General features: G+C 34.3%; 1 protein-coding gene across 6 annotated transcripts in view; it reads right to left on the bottom strand.

Annotated features, from left to right (window-relative positions):
- LOC106876125 (protein PFC0760c) overlaps positions 1-16777 on the bottom strand; it is a 385512-nt gene that overhangs the window by 235157 nt on the left and 133578 nt on the right. For all 6 annotated transcript variants that reach the window (XM_052972740.1, XM_052972743.1, XM_052972739.1 and 3 more), the window contains exon 5: positions 4501-4576. In XM_052972740.1, coding sequence (XP_052828700.1) covers positions 4501-4576 — 76 coding nt within the window. The remainder of the gene's footprint in view (positions 1-4500; positions 4577-16777) is intronic.

Here is a 16777-nt window from a genome sequence, read left to right as displayed (position 1 = left end):
GTGTACTCCATCCCATGCAGCTGTGGTAGGTTATACAAAGGCGAAACATTTCGCCCCCTCAAAATAAGGGTAGAAGAACATCGCAAAGCTGTGACACGAGTTCGATTCACGGCAGCGACCTGATTAATAATAATATAATAATAATAATAATAGTAACATCGATAGGAATGAGAACCCAGGTTCGAAATTTCCCCAAGACACCTGGCGAAGGCTGGAGGGTATATCAGCCGAAACGTTGTGTTAACAACAAACAAGATGAGGACGAATATCCGTCAAATGTAGATAATGTAAATAATGTAAATAATTCCTCATCTCTTAAATATAGAACTAGATAATCTTAGTAGCAAAGAGTATAATGCTTTACTCAAAAGACAACATAATCACTCGTGGCCAACAAGAGAGCGTTTAAGCGGTCAACAACATGCTATAAACAGCAGTCAGATATAGTCAGATATTCAACTTGTTTATCGCACCCGTCAACAGGCTCGTCGCCAGACTTTGGTGCCAGGGGATGCTTCAGAATATTCTGGGTGGGCAATAATTTGTAATAATGCTGAAGTGGAGTTTAGAAATAAGTGTATCACTGTAAATCTGAGGGTACGCCATTGAATAGTAAGGTGGAGCAGCGCCGTCCAGTGCATCTCCTTGGCGACGGACACGCCAGTTAATTAAGGTGGGAGTGCAAAAATTGTATTTTCTTCCAGGCGCTGTAAACCCTTCCTACTCTATATACGTCAATATCTACTCCTCCATAAATGTGTGACCTATATGAATCATTATTATAGCAATAAATGCAATGGTCTAATTAGGTAGGTTATTGTGTAGTTGTTCCACCTTGTAGAAATAACAGCCAATCCTCCTTTAAACCACAACCTCCTGTTTTCAAAATAAGACAGTTCATGTTGATGGTTGTGACAGGAACACTTTTGACCCTAGGTTCGCTCAATGAGGTCTGGTTGGGGGTTAGTCAACTACAACAAAAGCAAATAGCTGTTAGCTTCCTTTCAATGGAACATCATCAACTGATCATTTTCAGTTAATGAGGGAAGGATTGGCCAAATTCTTAACTATTGGTTTTATCTGCCTTCATAAATAATAACTTACCTATCAGGATATTCTTAAAGAGTAGCAAAATAGGAGAGCTGTAACTGTCATTCTTCATCCAAGAGTATTAATGATTGAAAGGAATCTTAGCATGGCTAAGAATTTATTTAAGTGCTGATGTTACTGGATGTTTGTTATTAATGTTATTAAAGTTCAACAGAAATATAGGGAAGGATGTTGGAATTATGCGATATGCATGCCTTTCTCAAAAGTCTAGATATGTAACTGAAGAGAAATGGTTAAAAACAGAATCAAAGCTGGTAAATGTTGACCACCCACCAGGAAACTATCTCTTACCACAGTTGTATGGCATGTATCCTCCCTAACTAGCTGATAGTTTCTGCTGACATATAAAATGTCAATTTTTGTAAATATTAAATTCTAACATATCAACAATAGAAGTAAACTGCAACAGTAAACCAAATACCAGTAAGATTTAAACACAGAACCATGAGACATTGAACAAGATGCCATCTTGTGCTTTACCGTTTACTCCAAAACTGCCTACTTTTTTCCATGCACAGAGCTTTCCTTTTCTTTCTGTTGTTGCTGAAATATATTATTGACTGGGACCACAAATGACTAAATCAAATGAAATAATCAAAATAATGACCATCGCTATCCAGAATGGTATTATTGTGTTTACAACCAAATCTGTTAGTTCTACACAACCTGGCTTTAAGTCAAACCAACAAAGAAGTCTCTGTGCAGTTACTCAGTCTACTCAACAGAGCAATCAAATCTCCCTCAAAATCACACACACTAGATGAAAAAATGAAATGCTCGTGGCTGGAATGTATTTGATCAAAGGTCCTCTCAAAAAGGCCTGACATGGGGCTGAACAACAATCTAACTGTTAAGTAAATTAGCAGTGGTAGCAATATATATTTAACAAGTGAGTCATAAGTGCTGCATTCAATACATCCCAGTATAGCTTGGAAAGGGAATATGTCTATAAACCTTGTTTTAGATGTCCTACAAAAAGACAAAGTCCTCTATAGTGTCTCTATAATGTATACATTCCATGGACTTCAGTGATATTTGGACTTAGAAGACGGAGCCAGTAAACTGCCACTTAGCATTTTGTCCAACATGCTAACGTTTCTGCTAGCTTGCCACATTAGAAACAAATAGCAAATAAATATTCTTAGAATGACATTGTAGGGTAGGTGTGAGAGGTTGGATAAAGTCAGTTTTAACATAAAACAGGTAGAATATTTGGGCTGGATATGGCTGGATTAAATGCTAAAGGGTTAAAGATGTTATAAATTTGATGTTTCCACATAAAATTTGCATTCAGGAAGCATTGGAATGACTGTGTGGTTAAGTGGTCTGCTTCTTCGCCATATGGTTTGGGGTTCAGTCCCACTGCTTGGCACCTTAAGCAAATGTCTTCTACTACAGCATTAGATCTACAAAAACTTTGTGAGTGCATTTGATAGACAGAAAGTGAAAAAAGGTATATCATATGTGTGTATAAATTAGGATTGATTTAATCAAATATACTCCTTTTTTTTGACAATTTGTAGTGTTCTCTTGGTATCAGTGAGAAATACGCTCTTACCTCCTCCTCCTCATTATTATTATTATTATTATTATTATTATTATTATTAGAGCAGTGGAAAAGAGGAAAGAATATAGAACTGTAAGAAATCATCATTATTCAACATCTCTTTTTCCATGCTTGCCTAGGTTAGATAGAATTTTGTTGAGGCAGACTTTCTACAACAAGATACCCTTACAGTCGTCAACACTCACCTGTTACCAAGCAAGGTAATATTTCACAGAAAACTGAAAGTGAACAACATTGCTTGTATGATGGTGATGCTCACTTGCAACCATTATTTGATCTCAAGACAATGGTACGTACACACGTATGTATGTTTGTGTAGGTGTATATGTGTGTGTATATATCTCTTTTCTTCTTCTTTCTTATATATGTATGTATGTATGTCTTTTATCTTTTATTTGTTTCGGTCATTTTATTGCAGTCATGCTGGGGCACCACCCTGAAGAGTTTTTAGTTGAACAAATTGACTCTAGGACAGTTTTTTTAAGCCTGGTATTTATTCTATCGGTCTATTTTGCTGAACCGCTAAGTCATGGGGATGTAAACAAACCAACATTGGTTGTCAAGCAGTGATCGGGGACAAACACAGATGCAAAGACACACACACACATATATACAAGCTTCTTTCAGTTTCTGTCTACTAAATCCACTCACAAGGCTATAGTAGAAGACACTTGCCCAAGGTGCCATGCAGTGAGACTGAAACCAGAACCATGTGGTTGGGAAGAAACCACGCCTGATATCTATCTATCTATCTATATATATATATATATATATATATATATATATATATATATATAAGACAGGCTTCTACCAGTTTCTGCTGACCAAATCCACTCACAAGGTTTTGATTAACCCTAGACTATAGTAGAAGACACTTGCCAAAGGTGCCATGTAGTGGTAATGAACCCAAGACCACATGACTGAGAAGCAACTTTCCTAATCCCACAACCACACCTGTGCCTATACATCCCTTCACATTCTGAGTTCAAAACTTAGCAAGTTCAACTTTGTATTTCAGCCTCTCCAAGACCAATAAAGAAAACACCAATGAATGAATTTGATATACCGTTACTCTGTACATTTGTAACACATTATCAATGTTAAAAAATAACTATTATTATTAGGACTGTCATGTTGCTAAATATGATGTCATTGAATTTCCTGGACCCACCTAATAAGATCAATTAAATCCTGGCAATTAGTAACTATACTTTCAATGGTAAAAACATGAGGTTTTTTTTGTTTGTTTATAGCAATATTTTTATACAAAGTGACAGACATCAACTATTTCACCCAACCATCTTAATAGTGTTAAAAATGTTCACTTTTTACAATTCTGGTAGTGGTAGTTGTTTAAAGCCAAGTCACCTCTAATTGAGCCAGAACTACATAGGCTAATGTATACTTCCCTTTTTAAGGTGGTAGGAAGTGATTTGAAGGTGTTTTGACTGCTATTTCTTGCCAGTCAAGCAACTACTTAGAGGCACCTTTGTTGGCTCATTCATACTGGAATATATGTCACTGATGAGATGAAAAAGTATCTCCTTACGTCTTCCTCTAATAAAATCAAAAGTGATTGCCAGCTCCATATGTGTATGTGTATTGAATATAATATGGGAGTAGATTTCTGTATTCCAGCCAATTAGTAGTAAAAATAATAATACCTCATAGCACAAATTCTTTGGAAATATTTGTATGTAAAGGATAGTCCATTGAGCACAACATTCCCAATATTTACTAACAGTAGAATACTAGTTGGAGCTCCTGTCTTACATAGCAAGTCATTGCTTAACCTAATCAATAAAGTTACTCAAATAACTTACCTGAACTTTCCAGTTAGCAGCCCCAGGAAATTTGGGAGGTGCTTTTTTCTTCAAAACTTTTCCCTTCAGTTTCTTTCTGTAAGTATATTTAAAATAGAACCATGAATATAGGTATTAAGACAATATATCAACAAAACAGAGACAAATAGTGTACTACATGCATAATAACAGAGTTGCTGTAAGGTAGGTATGTCAAAACAGGAGGTGACATAAGACACAGCAGCTCAAAACTAACATCATATGGCTGAAATAAATCAACTTTAGAAGATACAGAACAGATGGTGGTTACTAATACTCATTCTATCCATAGATATATGATACTGAGGTAAAGTGACAACTTGATTAACTGAAATAAAAAACATTCAAATATTCTTGATAAAGATATTCTTATGAGTTCATTGAAGAAAGCACAACAGAGATTATGGAATCTTAAATTAAACTGCAGTTGATGAAGTTGATGTTCAGCTTGTGACTTAACTAGGCTGACAGAAGCTGACAGAAGTGGGTAGAAGAGGAGTAAAAGAATTAGTAAGGCAAAGCATTTAATAAGGAGTTTAGATATAAGTAATATACAGTATGGATGACAAGAGGAGGAAAGACAGGCACGCCAGGTTGTCTAAAGTTATGTGAACACTATTCTTATGTGAATCATGCATGAGTTTTATAGATTGAAATATTTCTGGCTTCTGATGTAGTTTTGATAATGTTTTACCATGAGAGATCATAGGCATAACATTTGTAAACATTTTGATGAATTTCGTTGCATCTTGTTCATGTGTAAGGATAGTGTAGTACAGAACTGTTTCCTAGATACATTTAGGGATTGTCTTGGTGACTGTTTAAGAAAACTAGACTATCTTTGGAAAAACTTTTTGAAGTACCTTTTCATGGAAATAGTGTAATTCTTACATGCGGATAATGCTTCAGAGAGAGGGAGGGAGGAGGAGAGAGTGTGTGTATGTGTAAGATTAAGAGGAGTGAATGGTGGTAAATCTTTATAGAAACATGTCTGTAGTTAGATGGTCATCAATTTAGAGAAGAAAGAGTACAAGAAACAATGAAGCTATGCAGTGTACCAGAATTAGCAGACATAAATTAGAGAAAGAGAACCAGAGAGATACATATTGCAGTTAAGTGGTCCATCAGGAAATTTTCAATCCAAAAGAGATGGATATAGCCTGTAAACAGGCAAGATAATTATTGATACATGATTCAGACATCATCAAAGACCTCTGATATACATAACAATAATATTGTGTTTGTCCAAGTTCTAAAGAATGAGACAGATGGTGTATCATTTAGTAGGGTGAGTCTCTTCTAAGTCTGGCAGCTTTGAGATGTTGGGAGCAAAGATAGCATGTTGCTTGTTAAGTTTGAAATGGAACACTGTCATGTGTTCCTGTAGTTTGGAGAAGATACTCCTCAAAAGAGAGAAAAATTGAGAAGTTCAGTAAAAACAGGATCTAGCTCTGGAGCCCATTGTCAGAAAGTAATAGTATGAATACTGCTGATATTGGTCATTGTATCTCACTGGATGAATGGTTGTGTAAAGCAAAGAATTATGCTGTACATGTGTACATTGTAGAGTTGAATGAGCGAGTGTGGTGGCTTTATCTAAAGAAACTCTACTGACAGAACCCTCTCAGCTGAGAAGTGTTGGCCAGGAAAGGTCAATAAAGTTGGCTGAAACCCTTTTAGAAAAGAAGCAGAAGGCTAAGCTGCAGTTGAAAAATGAAGGAACTTGGAGGTAATGTGATTCACAAAGAATATCTTTGTTTTCTTGATAATCTTTTGCAGAAGTTGCAATGATGGGTAAATGCTTCCTTATAAGTGACGGTGTGGTGATTTTTCTAAATTTTTGAGAAAGTATTCTTTGGAAGTACATATGTAATGCAGCCATAAATGAGCCATATAGGGTTGTAAGTTCTAACTGAGTCAACATATGGAGGAACATATCTAAAAGGTGACATCATACATCTTTTTAGCCGTCAAAGATGGGTTAAAGTTTGATATACATTTACAGCCAAGGATAGTCAGCTGACTTGAAGAAATAATGGGTTTATGGGTAGGAGTTATTGTACAGTAGAATGATATGGAGTGTATTGCCTTCCTTAGGAAAAAATCAAACTAATGAAATCAGAAGTTATGATGGCTAGGTTGGCAAAGGCTGGGTTTGGAAGTGAAAAAGAGGCCAAAAATGTTTAGAGAGTAAGTGTACCAGTTAGTGTACGAGTATAACAATAAGTGAAGATATTAACTAGTACAGGCAGTTTAAAGTGGGTCTCTAACTTGGCAGTGCTAGTGTGAGAGGAGTCAGAGAGTCAAGAGAAGTTGTATGAATTGAAATTATTGAGGATAATGACTTTAACCCTTTAGCATTTAAACCGGCCAAAAGTATTCTGCCTGTTTTATGTTAGAACTGGCCAGATCTGGTCTCTCACACCAACCCTACAATATCGTTTTAAAAATTAGCAGCTACCTTATTAAAATCTCATAGCTACAAGATAATGCATGATTAGTTCAAAGCAATGTGGATAAAAAAGCATCGATTTTGGCAGAATAATGTGAACACTAAAGGGTTAAAGAAAGACGAATTGGAGTAGATGGCACCAATGTAAAACAATAATCAATCAACTGTTGGTGACTGGAGGAGCTCAGTGAGGAGTAGAGACAATATATTTATTTATAGGAAATAAATACATCTAAAGAAAAGGATGAGATACTTTTATGGGAGATTTTTTTTGTAGGAAGAGTGGTCTGTACATATGTGAAAATATCATTATTCAGAAATATAAACACGTTCCGTTTTTGCTCTAAATGTATACCTAAGCAATAATTAACTCAAGGCAAAAAGAGAAATATAAGCCTGACAGCCAGAGTCAGGCTGTTGTATTGACATCTAAGTGACATCTGGTTGCTGGGCTATTATAAACCAGAAATTTTGGGCTATTATAAACCAGAAACATTTTTACAGCAAATTCTCAAAAAAAAAAAAAAAATTACAATATAAACTATAAATATCTTAATAATCTTATATTAAATATACAGGCAGATACTATAGACATACTTTGAGGAAAGCTATAAATTCATAGGAAACATATCCAACCATTTATACCACTTCTTCCCCAAGAAGAGAAAAAAGTCAATAATAATGAATGAATAAACCACATAGCAAATTAGTAAATGAAGAAAAAAATGAAAGAAAGATAAGGTATTAAAATCAGAAAGAAACAATATGTGTAGTTAAGAAGTATATTTTGCAATGATATTGTTCTGAGTTCAATCCAATTGCATAAATGTCTTTGATCACAGCCACAGATTGGTCAATATCTTGTGTGTGGAATTTGGTAGATGGAAACTGTGCAGAAACTTATTCTGTGTCTGTGTGTGTGTGCGTGTGTGCACACATGTGTGTGTTTGCATGTATATTTTGCCATAGATTGGCAAAGAGTGTAAAATCAAAAAAAAAAAGAAAAAAAGAATGGGGCTCTTCAAATGAATTCCACCAAGGTACAGATGCTCCCTTTGCTTCTCTCACCATTATGAATCGATTGGTCTAACAAATCAGTAAATTATCTGTTGGAATACAACAACAAACAATGCTATTCTTCAGGAATTGCTAGATAAAAAAAACTGTCAAAAATTCAATAAAGTATAGAAAAGTAAATAAAAGTCATTCACATATGCTCTCTTCTATTACGACTGAGAGTTAGTTGGTCTTGTGCCACCATCTTCCAACTCCCTCGTCACCCTTATTTTATCCATCACCTTAGGCCTGAACTAACCACTATATCAGTCCTTCTGCAGAATAATGACTTGATGAAATTTTCTCTATCTCCATGTTTTTCCTGCAGTCATCAACTTAGTTGTTCAAGAAGGAACTGCACTGATTTTATCAGTCTTAGTTGGTAAGTGAAGGCCATAAACACAATTCCAACTTCCATCAAAAAGAAAAGTTGACCAAAAACATTACAACAGAATTAAGTTGTATATCAAACTGCAAATTACATTAGCTTCTCTCATGCTTGAAAAAAATGTAATTAACTCTAAGATAAAATCTTGTTCTGCAGATATGTACACCTATTGCCAAATCTTAATCCACACAAAATCATAGATCAAATTGTGTTGTTATTTGAAAGTCAAAAACTAGAATTAAGTACTCTTTTCTGTGAGAAACAAAGTTTAGCTTCATTTTACAAAGAACTTCTTGTCAAAAGATGCCCTGTGTATATTTTTTTTCTGCTTTATCAAATAAATTTCTCTGGATTTCCTTCTCTCTACTTTCAAGCTTAGTAATTGTTAATAACGCCAGCAGTGAATTAGAAGATAGGGATGTTATTTTTTAGTAATTTATTGATTATTAATGATTTAATTAGGAAATCAATGTCCAGTAATCAGTTTAACTGTATTCACCCTCCCTTGGTAGGTGAAAGGACATGACAATAAGTAAAAACTGCATTCATAATGTTTACTAATGATTATATCACATCAGTAAATTTCATCCAAGTTCATGCAATAGTTATATTTTAACAATTTATTTTTTATATTGGACTAAATCAAAATCTCCAGTTTCTAAAAAGACTGAAAGATTTATATAGATAAAGCACTACAGAGCTTCAAGAATAAAGAAATCAAAAAGTATTATTAAAAAAAAAGGAATTTCTTGAGGCTTATAAAATAATCAGGTAATACATATCTACCAAAACTTTCATGCTTTGTAGCAAAGATTCCCAGCTGTTTTATGCCCTACAGACTAGTTTTTCATAGACCAAGGTTTTCATAGACCACAGATCACTCTGCAGACTGCAACAGTCAATAAAACAGAAATAAAATTTAAAAATTTATTCTTTCTGTACAGCCTGGTACCAAATGATCCACAATCTGGTGGTTGGGGATCCCTGTTTTCTATTATATATAATGCTATTAATGAATAAAACAAAAGTGGTAGAATGGAATATATTTGTGATTCTTCCATGATGTAAATTATTTCAGTTTCAACTCTTAATCTTTTAAGTTATTTGCAACTAAGTACAATCTAGAAAAATTATTTATATATAAATTTTAGTAAATCATGTCATCCATCAGACTCACCACGTCTCCTATTTAACTATAAATTTCACTTTCCAAGTTGTTTTTTTTTAACCATAATTAAATCATTAAAATTAATAATTTTTTTCTTTTTTCTGGTTGAATTTTAATTAAAAAAAATTTGGAGGTTTGTTACATTAAGTACACTAACCTCCCACTTACATAATGCTATATCAGTGAATGTTTTTTATTCAAAATATTCAGCATTCTCTCAATTCACCTAAGATCTGGTTTAAGTAAGACTACCCTTCACTGATGAGATTTAATAAGAGTGAAACATGACTGATGTTGTCACAGCACTTGTTACTAATGATTTTCATTATGGGTGTAATTTTGGGAAGTTCTCTAAGTATGTAAACTCCCACTTAACTATCTTAACAAAATACACTGATTATATTAAAGGACCCAGAACCAAAAGGGCAAAAGCAAAAAGGAAGATGAAAAGTACTGATCTTCAGTGTAGAACAGTGGTGTTGGTTTCATATGTGAAGCAATAGGGAAGGAAGGGGAAAACATGAGTACATAGCTGATAAACACCAAAAGTAAATATTAACCCTTTAGCATTCAGATTATTCTGTCAAATTATTTTGAATTACTCAGGCATTATCTTGTAGCTTTCAGATTTTAATGATGTGACTGTTTATTTTTAGAATGACATTGTTGGGTAAGTATGGAAGGCCAGATCTGGCCAGTTTGAATATACAAAGGAAGAATACTTAAGCCAGATATTGCTGGTTTAAATGCTAAAGGGTTAAACCAGTTATTGTAATTATTACACTCTTTGTATGTACAAATGTATAAGATATACAGGAATATTTAGTAGTGAGGACAGCCACAAAATCCATGAACTTCTTAGTGAGTTCACAGCACAAAGTTACATAGGTGATCTAATTGGTACTGAAAGTATCTGTAATGAGAGCATAGTAGCCAGAGTAAGAAGAAAGTAAAATTCTAGAGAGTTTTTTTTTATATCTTTTGACAACAAAAGCTTTCTCTCTTTATATATATATATATATATAAACAGTATGTATAAAGAGTATGATGCTATATGCTGGTGAAACATAGGTAGCATATAAGCATGATTTACAAAATCTGAAAACAAAAAATGAGACAATTATGATCTTCTGGATCAATTATGATCTACATAGAGGAAAGATGACTGAGCTGGTGTGGGCATATGAAGTAGATGGACAATGAGTGAGAGATGAAAAGGTCTGTGAGCTCATGGTGAAAAATACTCATGACAGTGTAAACCTAGGGAGACATGGGAAGATCTAAAGATGTTCATCAACCTTAAAGACAAGACGATAAAGATCAAGATGAGTGGTAATAAGCTGATAAGCATTTCTATCCACTCCATTCTACATGGGAAATCATACATTTAAAACAAGGATGGTGATAATGATGCCCATTAGTTTCTGCTCCAAACCATAACAGGACACAAAAGACATCAAAATTATTAAAGATAAAAAGACATAAGTTAACTGTTATATGTGACCTTCACCAAAAGGGGAGCTATTCTTTATTACATTTTAAAAAAAAATTTATTGCTGTATGCTAATTTTGGTCATACAGATCTTTCTCAGTTCTTAGTTTAACTCTACCATAAAAGAGAGAGAGTGAGAGAGAGAAGGGGTGTTCTTAGATAAAGTCTGCAATGGATAAATAAGCAAGGCACCTGCAAATATGTCTTCGCTGACCAGGCTTTGCTGATTAAATTTACCTTCATCTATAATTAGCTCACAAGTTGTAAGATACCTGCAGGATGATTGCTATACTTGCAAACTAATACTAGCAGCAGATCAAGCGATGCAAAAGAAAATAAGACTTTACTTAAAATTCTCACCAAAAAAACTGCTTATATTCTAGTCTCAAAATATAATTTCAACAGCAACTAAGCAGAGATTGGTAATAGTAAGTAGTTGAGGCTAAAAGTGCGTGAAGTTTGCTAGGAGCTATTAGCTTCAGCACATGTAAATAAAAGTCTGTGGTTATTTATAGGTAACACCATATGTACATTCAGCATAATGTAACTTGTGTACTGACATGTGTAATGGATCTTGACAGCAAGTAATTTTAGAAAGACTAAGATAGTGTCTGCGGATGTATGAGTATGCTTGAGCGAGAGAGAGAGAGAGAGAGAGATTGAGGCTGAGCACAAACATCAAACTGGATAACAAAAATACGTAAGTTGCTTTGAAAGATAAACATTAGCAGTGTGACATAATGTCACACATGTTATGGGAACATATTTTGATGAAAATTGTCAGGCACAAAAATTAGAAACAGACAACATCACAAACATTATCAGGGTCAGACAGAATTTCTATCAGAAACATGGATTTCTATCATAAGTCCTCAAAGAATTCACATTATCAGTCAAATGGTAATAAGAGAGCCTCTATGCAGTGATTCAATCTATTAGAGATAGTAATAATATCTCCCTCAAATCAGGCCCTACTTCCTTAAAATGAAAGAACACATTGGATGATGTTATCAGATACACTAAGTCTGAAAGAAAGAAAAAACAAAACAAAAAAGGATGAGTGTGGTTTTAAAGAAAATGGTTTATTGTTTAATCAGAAGGAAGGGCAAATATTATGACCCTTTGCAATACCTTTGAAACTGATGGAGGAAGTTATCTTCCAACCCAGAAACCAAGCTATATGTTTTTATACATATGTAAGTGTATATCTGTCTATCTGTCTGTATGCATGTACATCGTATCTTTTTATACTACACACACATACACTCATTTTTGGTACACATGGTAACAGGCCAGCTTTACTGTTGTGTATGTCTTACAGTGGGAACTGGGTACATTTTATAATGGCACTACTATGAGAGAAGCTGTTCTATGCAGAAGGACTAAATAATTCCCTCCTACTCAGTATTGAGTCTATGCTTCATTTTTTATGTCTATTTATATAAGTAAATGAATGAATGACAAAAGAACAGGAATTATGTAACCATCTTCATTAGCTTACAGCTGTTTTGGTTACAAAGGAAGAGCTCTCAGAGTTGAGGTGCCAGTACTACATACTATAGATTCATCAAAGCCTTAATGTGTGTGTGTGTGTGTGTGTGTGTGTGCATGCATGCACATGTGTGTTACTTGGAACATTGGCATAGATTATAGAACATTGGCATAGATTATAGAACGGAACCATTGATGCCTGAAAATCATACTTCACATTTAAAGACCACAGATAAACATTGAAAATAAAACTAATCAGGCTAATAAATCCAGCAAAAAGATATATGTGAGTCATTTATAAATTAGAAGTGATATCAACATTGCTACTACTATGGAATAACACATTAACAGTTAGTATATAGTTTTTCCCCATTTGGACAGTAAAGACTACAAATCTTCAATAATGAAATCATTATTAATTCTCTAAGTGTTGCAAGATCAATTACTAAAATATCTGTCCGTGAAGTGGAAGGTATAATATTATATTAGAATCATAAAAAATAATATTGAATTATGTTCAAAATTCTCTAATATCCATTGTGTCAGAATGGATGCATATGACTCCACAGAAATCTATGATCTTATCAGATTATCTAATTTACAAGCTGCGTACCTTCATATCAAAAGAGAGTTGCATGAAAAGGATGTTCTATTTACTAACTATAAATTCAAGTTGCAGTAAACAAACAGGAAAAATCACCAACTCTTCTTCAAAAGCTACAGACAACTGACTACTAACTTAGCTATTGTAAACTTCCTTCATGTAACTTTAAACCACTAATACCTATTCCACAGTCTAATGTGGCAAACTTTATATACATTTTCAAACTACTTTAAAAATTTATAAATAATTTAATTCAAAATAGTTCTCTTAGACTGTCTATTCTCTTTGACAACAAAAAATATTTTATAACATCTCCAAGTTCTCTCTAAAACCAGCCACAAAAAGAAAAAGACAACAACACTATATTAAAAACATCCACTAACAATAAAATTAATAGAAACAATAAAAATATACATATATCATCTAAGTTAAAAGTTGTGATTCCAATAGTCCATAATTTATTTACTTAGAAAATATTTTCACCCACAACGCAGTAACCACAAAATCTTTAACATAAACACGATTAAAATATCTTTCTCCACTACACTCAGATTTGCCTACTCTTACCTCCTGAAACATATATAAAATGAACAAATCTATTTTTTACTACAGAAACCCAAAGAATTGCATTTCTACACTCTGTGTTACATAACATGCAGTATATTGCTGCACTATACAAAAAAAAAATCTTTAAAGGAATATGTTGATCTATCTTTAGCTGGTTCAGTTGACACACATACATTAAGGAATCAACACAGAAACAAAGTTATATTTGGATCTTGACAACAAAAAATGAAAATTAAAAACTAAAGTGGGAAAATATTCTCAAGAGTAACATCTTGAAGTGTTAACAAAAAAACCTTACAACTTTTGTACTATAGACAGTTTAGCAATTTTCCTTGCAAAAATCTTGATTCTGCCAACATAAAACACTTAAACCATGCACATACTTCCAAGAGTTAATCAACAATGTAAAGAACTAAAAGAATAAATGCCTACCCGCTGAGTCAAATTCTGCTTATTACTACTAATTTAATCAAAAAGAACTATTTGTTCTAATATACACTGCTTACTTTTTGTACTATAATCCCTGTCACTGCAGTCCATTCCATTTCCCATCTGATTTGTTTATTTTTATATTATATTCATTTTATATGTGTGGGGCAGGCCCAGGTGTGACTGTATGGTAAGAAGCTTACTTCTCAACCATATGGTTTCAAATTCATTCCCACTGTGTGGCACCTTGGGCCAGTGTCTTCTACTATAGCCTCGAGCTGACCAAAGCCTTGTGGATGGATTTGGTAGACAGAAACTGAAAGAAGACTATCATATATATACACAGGGTGTCCACAAAGTCTGGGTACATGGGGATTAACACATACTTTAAGGAATTATTATTTCTTATATTTAATTGTTTATGTTATGATTTTATTTACTCCATGCAGCCAGACTTTGTGGATACCCTGTATATCTACGTGTGTGTGCCTTTGTGTCTGTGTTTACCCCACCACCACTACTGGTGTGTTTATGTCCCTGTAACTTAGTGGTTCAGCAAATGAGCCTGGTAGAATAAGTACCAGACTTTAAAATGAAAATAAGTACTGGGGTCAATTCATTCAACTAAAAATTCTTCAAGGTAGTGCTCCAGCTGGCCACAGTCTAATGACTGAAACAAGTAAAAGGTAAAAGATATATAATTAAAATTCTTTGAATCCATGATGGAACTAAGTTAGGTGAGCCTCAGTATATATGCAAGTTTGCTTTATAGTGATTTCCAGGCAAGTTTCCAAGCCACAGTGAGGCAATGCTTCCTAATTATTCACACATTTGGATACATGTTAGCACCTTTAAATTTTAGAGAAGTATAAGCAAGTGTGTATGTATATGCATAAACATGACAGTAGGTATACATGCAAAGATATACATGTATGGGAGTAGATATGTTTTGAGCTGTGTAATTATCATCATCATCATTCAGTGTCCATGTTGGCATGAGTTGGATGGTTTGGCTGGAACTGTTAAGTCAGTGAGTTGTACCAGGCTCCAGTCTGTTTTGGCTTGGTTTCTACAACTGGATGCCTTTCCTAATGCCAACCACTCCACAGAGTGTACTGGGTGCCTTCTATTGGGTCATCCCATAAATAAAGTAGTTTTTTTATACTTCTTTTATTTTTCAAAATTAAGATAAACAAAGTTCTTTTTTAATCTAAAATATACTCTCCTTCATTTTCTACAATGCTCTTCCATCTATCTGGTAGACTTGCAAGGCCCCTCTTCCAAAATTCACTTGTCCGTGACAAAAAATACTCCTCCAGTGCTGTTCTGATCTCATCTCCAGAATTCATATTTTTTCTGTCCAAATGATTTTGAAGACTGTGGAATAAATGATAATCAGATGGGGCAATGTCTGGCGAATATGGTGGATGGGGCATCGTTTCCCATCCAAACTGCTCCAGCCTCTGGAATGTCATCCTTGCTGTATGTAGCTGAGCATTATCCTGATGGAAGAACACCTTTCCCCTTGAAACCATAGATGGATGTTTTTCTTCTAGCACTGACTTCAGCCACTCAAGCTGCTCACATTAGATCTCCTTTGTTATTGTTTGGTTTGGGTTTAAAAGTTCAAAGTGGACTAAACCTTTCATATCCCACCAAACAGATAACAACGCCTTATGAGTCCTGGTGTTTCTCCTTTCCCTAGCCACTGTCTTCAGCACTTGACATTTTTATAGAGAACCCATTTCTCGTCACCTGTCACTAGTCGGTCCGAAAAGGGATCATTTGTGAAATGTGACAGTAAAGAAGAGCACACATTCACTCTCTGCATGCAATTAGACTTGAAAAGTTTGTAAGGAACCCATTGACAAATTTGCTGACTTTTCCGATGGCACGCAAGTGTCAATGAATGGTTGAATGACTAAATCCAAGCTTCCCTGTTAGTTCCTCAACAATTATGATGGAATTTTGTTCCACCAGGGTTTGCAGGATGTTCTCATCGAGCTCTACAGATCTTCCAGGATGAGGCTCATCTTCTAGGCTGTAGTTTCCAGCTCAGAATTTTTGGAACCACTATTGACACTGGCTTACATTTATTGTCCAATCCCCATATACTGCATTAATATTCCTCACACTTTTCATTGCATTGTTGCTTTATTGAACTCATAAAGCAAAATATGCTGAATATGCTCCTTTGTCACTTCCATTATAACTTTGAAAAAATAACTGTTAAAATCAAACTGCACTCTTCAAAACTTGCACTAAGAATAAGGACAAGGTAAAATTACTACCTGCTTTCAAAGAAAGTTGATGCAGATAGTTTATCCCATCCTCCACCAACTTTTAGTTCATGCAATTGAAAAAACTGCATTATTTATGGGATGACCCAATATGTGTCATTGGCATGGTTGCCTTGTACATGTCACCACAGAATGGGTAAAAGATTACATCTAAAAACTACTATTAGAAAAAAATAAAGATACTTCAAAAACATTCATCTTATATTCAACTAATGCAGTAACTAATATTGATTTCACATTTTGGTACAAGGCCAGTAATTTCGGAGAAGAGAACAAGTTGATTTCATTGACCACAGTGTCCAACTGGTACCT

The sequence above is a fragment of the Octopus bimaculoides genome, chromosome 14 (assembly GCF_001194135.2).
Source record: "Octopus bimaculoides isolate UCB-OBI-ISO-001 chromosome 14, ASM119413v2, whole genome shotgun sequence".
Taxonomy (NCBI): domain Eukaryota; kingdom Metazoa; phylum Mollusca; class Cephalopoda; order Octopoda; family Octopodidae; genus Octopus; species Octopus bimaculoides.
This window is presented reverse-complemented; position numbering and strand designations above follow the sequence as displayed.